This window comes from Dendropsophus ebraccatus, chromosome 8 (assembly GCF_027789765.1).
Source record: "Dendropsophus ebraccatus isolate aDenEbr1 chromosome 8, aDenEbr1.pat, whole genome shotgun sequence".
Lineage (NCBI taxonomy): Eukaryota > Metazoa > Chordata > Amphibia > Anura > Hylidae > Dendropsophus > Dendropsophus ebraccatus.
The window spans coordinates 110,322,484-110,338,877 of NC_091461.1; the positions used below are offsets into that span (position 1 = coordinate 110,322,484).

Consider the following 16,394-nt stretch of genomic DNA (forward strand, 5'->3'; position numbering starts at 1 on the left):
TACAGTAGATGTGATATAAAGCAAGTTTGCAATATACATTCATTATTTTTGTTGTTGTTATCATGCTGTAAAACAAAGCTGTACTTACCAGAAATCCAGGTTCAGTCTCCGGAAGGCAGATATTCTGTCTTGTGCTGGTTGAAAAAAAAACAGACTAAACACAGGAATTATGGCCAGTACAGAGAGTCACGGATCAAAGTGTCCATCAGTCACATGACTGCCTTCTCTCTGTGAGCGCTCAGATGGCCTGGGATACACAGGACTTCCTGTTTTCTGACTCTTTGAGAAAAAAAAAAAAAGTCAGAAAACAGGAAATGCCGTGTTCTATATGATAACTAAAAAAAAAAATGAATGTAAATTGCAAACTTGCTTTATAGCACATTTACTGTTGATTTAGATTTTGAAAGTTATAACGACAGGGACACTTTAAGGGCTTTTCCTCACCGATTTGTGTTGGCATTTGTCCTTAACCTTGGTATATTATATAACTATTCTGTATCCTTGATCATAAACTTTTGTTCTGTGTCTGTGATTTTTGTATTTGCTACAAAGTTTAAGGGAAAAAAAAAAAAAAGATCATCCTGTAAATATGGGGATTCTGGAGCCAACCCTTGCGGCGGCCATATTGGATGTCACCCACCTTACTTAAGAAAATTAAAAAATAATAATTAATAACCCAAAAACCCTCGAAGGGTAGGTGCACCTCTGTACAATGTGACACGGCAGAAGATTGTTTGAGATCACCAGAAAGAAGGGGCCACAACGCAAAGGATATTTAAGGGCGCACATACCCTTTAAACCGTTTTTTTTTTTCTTCCCATAATGGAAACAATGTTTAAAGGTTTATATCATGGTCCAAAAACGCATCAGTCATTGATATCGGTGTTCAAAATCAAGGCCCGAGGAAGCAAATCAGTCGTCTCTTCGGTCAGATGTCGGCACCGGAGCCGCCACCCTCTTCGGTCCGGAGAATTGGAAAATGTTTTGATTTCTTTCCCGCCAATGTACGGACTATGCTTCCTCTAATTCTCCCCCCCCCCCCAACCTTCCTATGAACTTCAATGAATGTTAAGACTCAAGTTTTTTTTTGTTTTTTTCCGGGTGAAATTCAGTTCATTAATGTTTATAAAAAAATCTTTGTATATTTTTTATGTTGTGGCAAGACGGAACACCGAGGACTGTTAGCTTTTCGACGGCATGTGATCTGTTTTACCCTTTTGGCTTTGTTTATTACTAGGATATTTTTCCATGCTTTGAAGCGCTTCTGTGGAAGATTTTGAATAAAATTGATTCAGATCTTTAGTACCAATGTAACAGCCAGATAGTTGTAGGCTGCTTTTTTTAAATTTTTCTTTCGTCAATTTTTTTTTTTTTAAACAAAGGATTAAAATACTGAAATTTGTGTCTACTTCAAGCCTAACCCCATTACAGTAGCTGCACACACAGACTATGGTTACTATTTGACACCTTTGAAGAGTCCATAATTATTATTTTTTTCAGGTCGCCTAGCAACCACATGACTTACTGCCTGGGTGACTACTATTTGGCTTCATTGTGGCTGCATACGTTAAGATATTTACAGGATGTCTTGTACAATATACTGCTGTTCCCTGCTACACACACTAAAGGCCCTATTTCACAAGACTTATTATCAGCCGATAATCATCTTGTGTAATAGAGTGCAACGATCAGTTGACATGAATGATATCGGCTGATCGTTGCTGTCGTTTGTTTTTCAACATGTTGAAAGACAAATGACTAATATAGCAGCGATCTGCTGCCGTCGCTACGTGGAATAGGAGTGGTGACAGCAGACCGCCGCAATCCGCTATGGGCTGCCTGGATGATCAAGTGATCACCCGGGCAGCCCCCCCGCCCCCAGCTCCCCCGCTCTCTGCCGACGTGTGTAGGAGCGGCAACATTGCCCCTTGTAATAGGGGCATTATTCTAGATTCTTCTCATTCTGAATGGATTTCCCAGGACTTTATTCTTCAATTCCACCATACACATTAGAGAATGGATGGCCAGATCTGCCAATATCAGCGACACCAGCCAACCATCTCATGTGTATAGAGGCCTTACAACTCTCCCATTACAGAGGATGTTGGCGAGGAAAGGATTGGACACCTTCTGACCCTTTTGTTCTCAAGGGAATAAACCACCACAAGAACTGTCTGGCAGCTTCTTACCTCCCTCTCTCCATTCAAAATACATGATCATTTAACCATGTTAGGAGCGGTAGGCGCTGGTCAAACAAAGATTCATTCAACAGCTATTAAAGGTGTCTGCGCACTGCAGTATAGGCCATCAATGTCTGACATCAGAAAGCATCCTTAATTGCAGGGATGAGGAACCTTCGGCCCTTCAGCTGTGGCAAAACTACGATTCCCATCATGTCTGAACAGCCAAAGCGAAGCAAGGCATGATGGGAATTGTCGTTCTGCCACAGCTGGAGGGCCGAAGTTTCCCCATACCTGCTTTATCGTATATCCAGGTGCAGCACCATAAATACAGTTGTGGCTATATGCAGTATTGCAGCTTAATCCTAGTCAATTTAAAGGGGTTGTCTGGGGAACAGAATACCTCTAAAGCCTTCTGCTCCCTGGCACTAAAACTTTCTTAGCTACCCCCCTTCTGAGTCCTGATATAACTACTATAATACTGTTCATATATATAAGAATATAACTACTATAATACTGTTCATATATATAAGAATATAACCACTATAATACTGCTCCTATATACAAGAATATAACTACTATAATACTGCCCCCTATATACAAGAATATAACTACTATAATACTGATCCTATGTACAGGAATATAACTACTATAATACTGCTCCCATATACAAGAATATAACTACTATAATACTGCTCCTATATACAAGAATATAACTACTATAATACTGCTCCTAAATACAAGAATATAACTACTATAATACTGCTCCTATATACAGGAATATAACTACTATAATACTGCTCCTATATACAAGAATATAACTACTATAATACTGCTCCTATATACAGGAATATAACTACTATAATACTGCTCCTATATACAAGAATATAACTACTATAATACTGCTCCTATGTACAAGAATATAACTACTATAATACTGCTCCTATATACAAGAATATAACTACTATAATACTGCCCCCTATATACAAGAATATAACTACTATAATACTGCTCCTATATACAAGAATATAACTACTATAATACTGCCTCCTATATACAGGAATATACCTCCTATATACAAGAATATAACTACTATAATACTGCTCCTATGTACAAGAATATAACTACTATAATACTGCTCCTATGTACAAGAATATAACTACTATAATACTACTCCTATATACAAGAATATAACTACTATAATACTGCCCCCATATACAAGAATATAACTACTATAATACTGCTCCTATATACAGGTATATAACTACTATAATACTGCTCCTATATACAAGAATATAACTACTATAATACTGCCCCCATATACAAGAATATAACTACTATAATACCGCTCCTATATACAATAATATAACTACTATAATACTGCTCCTATATACATGAATATAACTACTATAATACTGCTCCTATATACAGGAATATAACTACTATAATACTGCCCCCTTTTACCCACGGTTATCTAGCTGTACAGAGTTGCGGCACATGGTGATCGCCCTGTTACATCTCATATACTTAAAAATATTTTTAAAAGTTCAGATTTGGCAGGAAATAAAAGCCCTCGGACTATATGTGGCAGAACAGGAACAGAGTGAATTTTTTTTGTTTTCTTCAGGGTTTCGAGGGGATTATAAAACTCTAAATATATAATCACCATCTGTACCATACAAAAAGTTACATCTTTATCAAAGAAATTATCATTTATTTTAAAATGAAAAAGAAACAACTAAAAATGACAGGATGGGATGAAATGTGCCCAGCTTTGTAATAGCAGCGGCCCACGCTTTCTTCTCTAATCTTGGCTGAATGTCCTGGGAGCCTGGCGTTGGCAGTGTGCCACCTGCAGATATACAAGTGATGTTATTTCTTAGGCCGCCCTTCTGCTTTACATTGCCATCCCTCCCGCCTCCCCCATACTCATGCACAGTCAGTCAAGTATATCAACGAGGAGAGGGAAACAAGCAGCTGCCAGACTAGTAAACTCCAGAGCTGCACTCACTATTCTGCTGGTGGGGTCACTGTGTACATACATTACATTACTGATCCTGTACTCATCCTAAGTTACATCCTGTATTATACCCCAGAGCTGCACTCACTATTCTGCTGGTGGGGTCACTGTGTATATACATTACATTACTGATCCTGTACTCATCCTAAGTTACATCCTGTATTATACTCCAGAGCTGCACTCACTATTCTGCTGGTGGGGTCACTGTGTATATACATTACATTACTGATCCTGTACTCATCCTAAGTTACATCCTGTATTATACTCCAGAGCTGCACTCACTATTCTGCTGGTGGGGTCACTGTGTACATACATTACATTACTTATGCTGTACTGATCCTGAGTTACATCCTGTATTATACTCCAGAGCTGCACTCACTATTCTGCTGGTGGGGTCACTGTGTACATACATTACTTATCCTGTACTGATCCTCAGTTACATCCTGTATTATACTCCAGAGCTGCACTCACTGTTCAACTGGAGTATAATACAGGATGTAACTCAGGATAAGTAATGTAATGTATGTACACAGTGACCCCCACCAGCAGAATAGTGAGTGCAGCTCTGGGGTATAATACAGGATGTAACTCAGGATAAGTAATGTAATATATGTACACAGTGACCCCCACCAGCAGAATAGTGAGTGCAGCTCTGGAGTATAATACAGGATGTAACTCAGGATCAGTATACCATTACGAGAACTTCATCAAAAGAATTTTATCCCTAATTGACGTGAATTATTTTTCTCGATATATTTAGTGTTTAGCGGTGAGGAGGGATGATGGAGTCTGCCATTCATCTCCCGGCCGCCCCTGACCGGTCATCTCTTATAATGGAAGGTATTGTTTTCTTAAACAACCAAGATTAACATTGAAATTGCATTCCCTGCTTTGCGCAGTCCACCATTTGTCTCCGCAGCGGTTACCATGGTAACCATTCCAGCAGACGACTTTGTATTTAGATTTCCCCCCCTTTCGCAGTCAGGCCTCTCCATCTCTCGCAAATTGTTATTGAAATCCCTCGATTGTCATTGAGGCCGGTAGATAGGAAGCGCAGGAAGACAATGCCGGCCAAGGATATCAGCACCACAATTAATGGAGTCGCTCTCCATAAATACTACCGTCTATCGCCTCGCTCCGCCTGACTGTGACCTTGTAGAGTATATTAGATAATGCATGCCAGGGGCCTCGCATGTGCCCTTGACTCCAGCCATAGCCCACACAGAGCAGTCAGTGTCTAACAACAACTGTCTTTAGGTTGGATGTGGTATCCACTTCAATAGAACTGAGCTGCAGTACCACACACAAACTGAGGACAAGAGTTGCGCTGTTTCTGGAAGAAAGTGGCCATATTTTTTTTTCTTTACAATATTGAACAGCCCTTTTAAACGTTTAAAAAAAAAACGTTGCAGTATGGAAGCATTATTATGTGATATAGACTACTCTTGGTCAACCTATTTATTTAGGAGACAGAGATAGCAAATTGGGGAACCTTTGGCCCTCCGGCTGTTGCAAAATTACAATTCCCATCATGCCTGGACAGCCGAAATTTAAGTTTTGCAACAGCCGGAGGGCCAAAGGTTCCCAGTCCTTGATCTAGATAAAAATTGAATGCAGGTAATGTTTCTTCTATCCTTAGATGTATTTGCTTGAGGTTACAGGCCCAATGATTGAGGCTGCACTACTGAGTCCACTTCTGATTTTTGTCAGATCTACTCCCAGTGATGCAACGCTAACCACTGAGCCACCAGGATGCTCCTACACACTATTTCTATATACATTGCACCATTTACTTTGTATTCATAGTCAGCTCAGAGATACAGTTACCAATTCCCAGCATTCCCTGCTCACACAGTTGTTTTGCCTTCTAGGAAGTGTAAAAAATTTTCCCCTGAAATTATTTCCCGGAGTCCATAGGCAGCACAATATAGATCTTTGAGTGTGCTGCCATAGGACAAACAGGAGGTCGAATTTTTTTTTTTTTTTTTTAAAGAGTCACTGTCGTATTTTTTTTTTTTTCAGAAATCAATAGTCCAGGCGATTTTAAGAAACTTTGTAATTGGGTTTATTAGCCAAATCTGCCATTATCTGCATGTAAAAAGCCTTTTCCCAGGTCCCCCCCTCCTTCCTCTTTTTCATCCACTCTGAAAAATCTGAAAATTGTGACTTGTTGCAGGAGACGTCCCCTGTCTGTTCTAGGGAGAGGGGAGGGGGGAGGAGGAAGGAGGGAGTTAGCCGGCAGCAGAAAGCAGATAACAGAGGATTACAGGCACGGAGCTGGGTCACAGCTGTAATCCGAGCTCAGACAGGTCACTGGTGATGGTCAGAACAGATAACGGGTGAGGGATTTGTAGATTAACTCTTTGTTGTCCTGTTTTGGTCTTTTATTTAGCTCTCTCCATAGGAGAACAATGAAGACAGGGGGGAGAGCTTCAAACTGCTTTTTCATGATAAAAATGCATTTTTCGGATAATAAACCCAATTACAAAGTTTCTTAAAATCGCCTGGACTATTGATTTCTGCAAAAAAAAAAATTCACGACAGTGACACTAACTTCCTGGAGTCTGTAGGCAGCACATTCATCTACAGTATATTGTGCTGTCCTAGGGCAAACTCTGCCATAGTACTCTGTATATCGTATGGAGAGTAGAACTCTTTCGTATGAAAGAAAGATTGCTGTCTCGTGCCCCTATTGGAAGCACCATCACAGTGATTTAAAGGGATACTCCAAGAAAAAAAAAATTGTGTTTATTACACGAACGATAATTGGCCGGATAGGGCCGATTCTCGTTCCGTGTAATAATTTCCCTATTAGTCTAGCACAAGACACCAACACAGAAAACCTCACTTATTATGGTCCTGGGATACACTTCCCATCAGTTTGATAAATCTCAGATGACACTGACCTCTCTTTATGGGTACGATGACCTATCCTACACCATTAGATTGTGGAGCGGTGCCCAGTTTCAGAGATATTGTATCACAGGGACAACAGAAGGTCTGAATAAGGCAGCTGAAAATGAACATAATTCACTTAAAAAGGCATCTATAGAGAAGCACTCTGATAACAAGTGCTTCCAGGCTATAACTAATCCAGGGTGTCGCTGCCCACTGTACTGCCATAGCAGGTCACATCGGGTAATGAGCATGCCATGTGAAGCCGGCATCATTAGGGGGGGGATGAGTCTGGTGGAGATGGCACGGATGACCAGATCTGCTCACAGACACAATTACTCTCAATGACTCAAGAGGCTAATAAAACAGGCACAGATGCCCGAGCAGCCCTGCGCCAATTTACAAGCATACAGCCGCCCCCGTGGTGGTAATTTGGAGGATATAGGGATATAGATTTATGGATTATAAAGGATATGTGCACATGTGCAACCATTTATATTGGTCCGATGCAGCTAAAATAATAACTAAAGGAACTTGGAAAAATTATGTTAAAAAGTATTATAGCAGTGAAATGATAGAATCAGGGATTTGATCAAATCCCGGGAAATGATGAAATAACCGCGCAGTTACATTATTTCCCTAGGGAATTGATTTCAGGGAAATGATGGAATGAACTCTACCATTTCCCCCTACGACATAGAATTCGCCTACCGTATCGCCTCTCTGCTCCCCCCGGCCTGTCCGTTCTTCGCCCCGTCTGCCTGCACCGCCTCTCTGCTCCCCCGGCTTGTCCGCTCTTCTCCCCCTCTGCCCACACCGCCTCTCTGCTCTCCCCGGTTTGTCCGCTCTTCTCCCTGTCCACCTCCCCCGCCTCTATGATCCCCGTTCCGCACATTTCTCCTGCTACGCGCCTCCCGCTTCCCCGGCCTGTCTGCTCTGCTCCCTGTCCGCCCACGCTACCTGCCAGGTGGTGTGCCGCTCCGCTCCATCCACCCCGCCACCATATGCCTGCCGGGGAGGTGTGCCGCTCCACTCCCCCAGCCCGTCCACCCCGCCACCATGTGCCTGCCGGGAAAGAGTACCGCTCTGCTCCCCCGTCTGCCTCCATATGTCAGCCGGGAGTTCCCCCCCCGACCCTCCCCCCGCCACATGCCTGTCGGGGAGGCGTGCCGCTCTGCTCCCCCATCCGCCCCACTGCCATGCCTGCGGGGAGTTCCCGTCCGCCCCCTGCCGCCATACGTCTGCCAGGGAGCAGTGCAGCTTTGCTCCCCCTTCCACCTCACCCCCCGCACATAGATCCGGGCGACTCTTCGATCGTTTATTCCGTCATTTCCCTAAAAGGGGTCATGCATTTGACAAAATCCCTAGGGAAAAGATGGAACGGCGCGTTCATTACATCATTTCCCGGGATTTGATCAAATCCCTGATTCTATCATTTCACTGCGATAGATAGATAGATAATAGATAGATAAGAGATAGAGGAGATAGATAGATAGATAGATAGATACCATATGTAGGCAGATCTTCAGTCAAGTAACATTGCAATCCCCTTTTTTTTTTTTTTTTTTTTTAAATGGACAATGGAAATAGGAGAGTAATACATGACTGCTGGCTAATTAACAGAGAACAACAGGCTGTGGTCCACTGTATAACAGCTGTAGGCTGATCTCACACGTTGCACAACCAACACTTACTTAAATGTGAAAACTCTTTTCCCTCCGGCCACTGACTGATCATATGAGCGCTGAAAGAAAACAGTCTGCAAATCTAATGACCTTTCATCCAATCCTCTTATATGATCGCCATTACCTCTAATTTCCTCCTATCTCCTACACTGCTCATCACTGCTCATGTCTTAAAATTACTTCAATGTGAAAAAAACTGATCCGGTCACAGTCCTCACGTCTGTTGTGACCATATGATCGCTGAAAGGCCATTGTCTGATGAAATTTAGTTTAATCTTTTGAAATTATTTATGTTTTACTCCATTTCTTCTGCCTCCTCTTCTACAGGAAATAGAACAGAGTAACAGATGACTGCTGGCTGATAACAGAGAACTGCATCTAACCTGGTGATATGTCCCTATAGCACACAGGGCGCAGAGAAAGTTTCTAACATTGATCCTTGGCAGTGGTTCCATGGAGACAGGACAACCACTCTAAGGATCCTATTACACCGAGCGATTTTTAATTATTAACGACTAACGATCGCAAACGAGATTGTTTATCGTTAACCTGAAATTGTTCACCAAATTACACAGAACAATAGTTGTTAGTTCCGATCGTTATTGCGGACGTTACTATCATCGTTTATTCCTTCTGATCCCAGCAAAACAATGGACAATGTGCAATTACACTGAACGATTAGTGAGCAAATGCGGAACTTGGGCGAACGAATGTGAAATAACAGTGAACGATTAACGATAATTTTAGGTTCATATCTAAATCAATGTTCAACGACATACAAACGATTTTTTGGAAGTGCCAGACCAGCTGGGTCTGATCGATGGAGTCATAGTCCCACCCCCAGGGCACCAAACCACCTAATTAGCATATGGATTAAACTACATGATTCCAGCGACAAGGATTAATGTAAGAAACTTACCTGCATACTCACCACCCTGCGCGCTCTAGGGAAATATCAGTAGGTTTGATACTTCTAACTTGCTGATAGTTTCCCTTTAATGACACGGTATATGGATATAAGGATTCAGATCTTCCACATTGCTCATCATAGCACAGCCAACATTTATTTGGCTATGTTCCCACTCCGGGTTTCTGAGCCTCATATAGCTAAAACCATGAGTGGGACCTAAACCATACAAAAAGGTACAAATCTTACTTTTTTTGGTCAAAATGGGGCTCAGAAAACTGAGCAGGAACATTGCCCTTTCGATGTAAAAAACAAAAAACTTTAATTTCTCTGTCAGTCACGGTCCTCACATCTGCTGTGATCATACGAGCCCTGAAAGGCCACAGTCATCAAATCTAATGGAATTTAATTTAATCTTCCTTAACAAACTGATTTTGAACCACGAGTTACAACTAATGCCGGGTTCACACTGCATTTTTACTGTCCAGTTAACATAAAGTAAAAAAAAAAGTTGGAAAAGTGGATTCTGCTGTATGCCATAATGCAGAATCAGTTTCTCCATTGACTTACACTGTATAAAAAAAATTAAACATACTGAAGTGGAACCTGTAAAACGGATAGGAAAAAACAAAGTTTTCTATAAAAATATAAAAAAAAAATAAAATATATATATATATATAAAATAAAATTTTACAAGGGACCCCACTTCACTATGAGATTTATTCAAAATGAGCTGAATTTTTTTTTTTAAATAAAAACAATATATAAAAATCAATGTGTACGGCAGAAAATTGTGTACAGAATATCTAAATTTGATGCAGGTAATTTAAAAATTTCGTTTAAATTTTTTTAAAATAAAAACTTGTGTTTCGGGGTTTAATATGAAATTTTGTCATTTTGTGTTTCAAGAACTGCTATATTATAATAAAAGACCAATGTACTTTGCATTTTATGGATGTAAATAAAGCCGAGGCCGTGACGACGATGTCCTTGCTGCTTCACTCCAATAATCTGTGAATGTATTACACAATTTTTTTTTTTCTTTGAAGTAGGGAAAAAAATGGACTGAACTTGAATGCTGCTTTTACTGTACGTGCAGAGGGGTATATATAAATATATAATATATTTTACACTTCATTGATTCTGTGCAATCAGTTTTTCTTGTTCGGTTATTTTGCACATGGCAGAGTGTATACTTCCAGCTGAAAAAATGTAGAAGTGACTGAAAATCGGTGACTTTGTGAAGGGAGGGGGGGCAAAAACTTTTGGAGATGCTTTCTGTATATAGAAACAAATACAGGGACTAGATCAATGCTGTGCAGTGTACAGCCGGCCAATTTTTAAGGCTTTGAAGTTCTAACTCTTTTTCAGTATTCAAGTGTTTTAAATAACGTATATAAAAAGGAAAAAAAAAGTCTATTGTACAAAAATAAATTGTCAGCTTATTGTAAAAATTGGTGGTCGTGTGGATTTTTATTTTGCGCTAAATATCCTAACCCTGCAGACATAAGAATTGTTGTCCGATGAACATTACCATTCACAGCAGGCTGTAAAACAAGTACCTGAATGAGAACTGTGGTGACATCTAGTGGCAAAGATGTAGACTGCATTTTTTTTTTTTTTACTTTGGAAAAAAAAAAAAAAAGGGGGGGGGGGGGGGAGGAAACCAGCACCACCCCTCTGTCCTCAGGTTGTTTGTAGTATAACATTTCAGCTCCATTCACGTAAATGGAACAGAGTTGCAAAACCCACTCCCAAACTGAGGACAAGAGTGCTCCTGTGTCTGGAGGGAAGCAGAAAGGGGCCATATTTTTCTAAGTCAGGATAACTCGTTTAACTCCCTTAAAAGCTACAGTCAGTTGAAATAGTGGCAGCTTAGTGGTTTACAGAGGGTCACACTGCCATGAAATCGGCATCCCTGCATTAAACAAACAATGTAAACTGGCCAAAGTAGTTTTAAACCAAACAGATAAATTTATAGATCTGCCATGCAGGAGTAAAAAAAATAAAATAAATAAATTGCACAAAATTGGTATCTCCACCCATGTCAGCCCATAGAGCTCGGATGTAATTATAGAGACTGTTTTTGCGGTCTGTGACCACAGATATATGGATGAGGCCTTAGGCCATGTTCATACAGCGTAAGAGACCAGCTGTTCCGTGACCCGGCCGGGTCACGGAACAGCCGGACTCTGAAAAGATCATCCCGGCCGGTACTGCAGCAGCGGCCGGATGATCTTTTTGGTCGCAGTGTTCTGATCCAGGTGCATCCGTACGCGCCCGCATCAGAACTCTCCACTACACACTATGGAGCGAGCGGCCGGAGCCTCTCGCTCCATAGTGTGCATTGACAGGGTTTTCTACGGACGCTATACACTGAAGAGCGGTTGCAGAAAACTGACGTCAGATGTTTGTGCTGCCGCTAGGGATCCCGGCCGGAGCATATACTATGTGTATACGCTCCAGCCGGGATCCCATACAAGGAGAGCAGCATCAAACCTTAAATGGAACTGAGGTGCAATACCACACACAAACTGAAGGCAAGGGTGGAGCCACTCAAGAAAGAAAGCAGCAATGTTTCTCTAACCCTGGATAGGACAGTATAGGTAAGGCACAGTAAAAGCATAGCCAACATTATATATGGATTAAATGATGAATAAAATTGAAGGGTCACTTTGAAATAAATAAATAATAATAAGCAACGAAAAAGGCAAAATGAACAATTATTAAGCAGCAAAGAGATGTAAAACATTTTAAGGCCCCGTTCCCACTGAGGAAAGGTAGCGGAATTCCGCGACGGAATTGTCTGCCGCGGAATGCCGTTAGCCTCCCTCTCATAATGGGAGTCTATGGGAGGCGCGCGCTCCTGCTCTGTACGCGCTGAAGAATGAACATGTTCATTCTTCAGCGCGGACAGGGCAGGAGCGCGCGCCTCCCATAGACTCCCATTATGAACGGGAGGCTAACGGCATTCCGCAGCAGACAATTCAGTCGCGGAATTCCGCTACCTTTGCTCAGTGGGAACGGGGCCTAAGGGCTGTCTGAGGAGAAATCACAGAAGACATCGGATGATAGATTGTGTACTTTGACCCATGGTGGGAGGGTTATAAGCTCCGGCCGGGATCCCATACACGGAAAGGTAATGTATATTTTCGCAAAAATCATGGCCGTTGTATAACAGCCATGATTTTACGAAAATATACGTTGTGTGAACAACATAGCCCTATGCTGTATGAAACTACAATTACAGTGTGTTGCTATTTGTGGAGGACTGTAGCTTCTATAGCCTCCCCTGTACACTTATGATCACGGGGGTCACAGCAGTTTGAGGTCTTCAATTAGTGACACATATGCGATTAGCCATCTTTTGTTACTGCCAGGATATTCTTTCAGCAATGTGTCACGTCTGCAGTATACCGACATAAGGGTACCGATGTTTCTACCAGCTGACTTTATTGAGAAGAAACATTTAATGTCAGTCACCATCCCAGTCTACAAACCAAAGCATTGATATTTCAGTATCCACCAGTGCATTTCCACATTCTTCATAGAGGATGTTACATTCCTACAAAAATCCACCAATACTCCAGGCAGGTAAGTGGCTGCTATGGTCATGAGAAGACAACTCCTTGGTCATTGTTACAGCGATGCATTTATTATATAAGTGCTCAGTGTTCTTACTTTCAAGTTTACCCTTGTGCTCTGTCATGAAAGAGACCACAGGCCAAAAATAAAAAAATATTACTTTGGCATATTGGAAGAAACCAGTGACTTAAGTTTTTGTGAATGTTTGGAAAATTAAAAAAACAACAACTGTAAACTAGAACTCCAGTCTGTATTTTATAGTTTAACGTGTCATTTAGAAACATTTTGACACCCCAAAGGTTTTTTGATAGGTTAGGGTCTGAGCGCTGAGAGTCTAAGGCAGGAATGGGAAACCTTCGGCCTTCCAGCTGTTGCAAAACTACAATTCCCATCATGCCCGGACAGCCGAAGCTAAAGCTAAAGAACAAAATATCGGTAACACCTGCACCACTCTGTGTAAACAGAAGTCCGGCCAATAACAATGCATGTTAAAGGCCACATGAACGTTCGCTTTATGGCCACTTGATCGATTGTGCCGTGTAAAGGCAGTGCAAACAGGAGCAGATAGAGCTAGTCGGTGCTTATTTATATCCGTACATGGCTCTATATCGGGCCCTAAAAGTTTCTCTCCCCATCTCCCTCCTTACTGGAGCAAAGAGGCACTTAGCCGATTTAAGTGATGGGTGGGGGCATCAACACCCTGATCTCTACCTATCAAAACGTTTTACACGTCTGTCAGAATTTATATTTTTCAATGATAGAGACTTTTTAAACCCTGTATAATGTCGATTAGTGCAAATACTTTGCTTTACTTATCCATGTGTATCTCACATTACAGCATGTGATTTTCTCCATTCACACCTAGAGCTGCATTCAGAATAATTCTGGTTTTGCTGTAGATCAGTAATCCTATGCTGGTACAGTTTCCACTGTTAAATTTTTTTTTACAATGTATGTAGCATATCCCAGATGTCAGCAGCAACGTTCAAGAGACGTCTAACAGTCTTTATGCAGCTCATGATGTCAATGGAATCATATATAATTTTTGTTTTTCTAACATAGCACATTGCTGTTTTTGAGCAGCACCAAACCTTAAATGGAACGGAGGTGCAATACCACACACAAACTGAAGGCAAGGGTGGAGCCACTTAAAAAATCAGCAATGTTTCTCTAACCCTGGATAGGACAGTATAGGTAAGGCACAGTAAAAGCATAGCCAACATTATATATGGATTAAATGATGAATAAAATTGAAGGGTCACTTTGAAATAAATTAATAATGAGCAACTAAAAAGGCAAAATGAACAATTATTAAATTAAGCAGCAAAGAGATGTAAAACATTTTAAGGGCTGTCTGAGGAGAAATCACAGAAGACATCGGATGATAGATTGTATACTTTGCCCCCTAGTGGAAGGGTTATAATCTGCCTTTTATGGCTCTTGACCGATTATCAAAATCATTTAAAATGACTTAAAGGCATTGTCCAAGACTAGAAAAACATGGCTGCTCTCAGGAAACGGCTCCACACCTGCTCATGGCTTGTGTCTGGTATTGCAACTCTGCTCTACTGAAGTGACGCCGCTGCAATACCATACACAACCTGTAGACAGGTGTGGCACCGCTTTCAGTAGTTCTTAAATTACAGGTAACTAGAGATGAGCGAACCGGGTTCGGGTTCGAGTCCATCCGAACCCGAACGATCGGCTTTTGATTAGCTGGGGCTGCTGAACTTGGATAAAGCTCTAAGGTTGTCTGGAAAACATGGATACAGCCAATGACTATATCCATGTTTTCCACATAGCCTTAGGGCTTTATCCAACTTCAGCAGCCACCGCTAATCACATGCCGAAAGTTCGGGTTCGGATGGACTCGACCATGTTCCAGGTTCGCTCATCTCTACAGGTAACAGTAAAACATGTGAGGTTCACAATAGGTACTTCCAAAAATGGATGGGGTTACTTTAAGGTCTGATCAGGTGGGGATGCGACTTTGCAGATATTCCAGAACGGCTGCTGTCCCTTTGGCTAAAATGGCAGCTCGAGGATTTCTGAAGGGATTTCCTTCCAGGTTCAAAGATCTATGGACAAGACAATAAAACGTTAGAAAGACCTTAGTCCTCCCTCTCTTCTAAAAGCCTCCTAGCATATGGTATGCATGCCCTTGGCGTTTGTATTGATGAGCAATTGTCCATTAGTTCTCAGTGCCACCTGTGACCTCCACCAGTACATATTTACAATCTGTATAGAAGCACACAGGTCAGATCTTTGTTACTGCATTATACCATAGACGTCTGGAGGCCTGTATTATGCTCTACATCTCACCTAAGACTTTCGCAGTTTCCGAGGGTTGGAGGGATCTGCATGAGGTCGTTGTTCCTGAGGTCCAAGGTGGAGAGTTTGGTAAGTTTTATTAGCTGAAGTGGATCAATGGAGGTTATCTGGTTGGTGCTGATCAGTATCGTCTCCAGTGTGGGAATCCGGTACAGAACATCAGGGAATGTTTTAAATCTAGAAAGTTTCAAGAATAAAAGTCAGCATTCATGACAATTTAGCAGTTTATTTCTAATGGTAAAATTTTTTTATACATTTAATATTTAATAAAATTAAATATTAAAGTGTAATTAAAAAATGTTTATAAAATTTTTATAAAACTATTTCTTTAGAGACAAAGTGGGAAAGGTATGGGGACTCGCACTTACCGGTGGCTGCAGAAGTTGGATGCAGCCATAGGGAGTCCTGGAAAACATAGATGCAGCCTTTCGCCTATGGCTGTGTCCATGTTTTTCGGTCAGCCTTAGGGTCCTATTTCACGGGCCGAGGAGGGCCCGATCAACGATGTAAACGAGCAGCGATCTGCTAGATCGCCGCTAGTTTAATGGGCCTATTCCACGGCCCGATGATCGTTGAGCGAGGGCTGCAGGGACATAGTTACCGATGTCCTTGCAGCATCATACATTACCTGTCCAGGCTTCTTCTCCGCACTGTCTTTATCCCCGGGTGCTCTATCTTCAGAATGGCCGTCAGCTGACAGGCCACACTCAGCCTATCACAGGCCGCGGTGGTCCCGGCCTGTGATTGGCTGAGCGCTCCGTCAGCTGACCGGCCATTCTGAAGATAGAACG

General features: G+C 41.6%; 1 protein-coding gene across 3 annotated transcripts in view; it reads right to left on the reverse strand.

Moving 5' to 3' along the window:
• LRRC40 (leucine rich repeat containing 40) overlaps positions 1-16,394 on the reverse strand; it is a 33,078-nt gene that overhangs the window by 2,806 nt on the left and 13,878 nt on the right. Inside the window, exons 14-16 of one of the 3 annotated variants that reach the window (XM_069981423.1) lie at positions 15,595-15,780; positions 15,233-15,350; positions 3,932-4,032 (exon numbers count right to left, since the gene is read on the reverse strand). In XM_069981423.1, coding sequence (XP_069837524.1) covers positions 15,245-15,350; positions 15,595-15,780 — 292 coding nt within the window. In that variant the 3' untranslated portion in view covers positions 3,932-4,032; positions 15,233-15,244. Of the gene's footprint in view, positions 1-3,931; positions 4,033-15,094; positions 15,351-15,594; positions 15,781-16,394 lie in introns of those variants that run through there. The other 2 variants (XM_069981421.1, XM_069981420.1) reach the window with 2 other exon arrangements.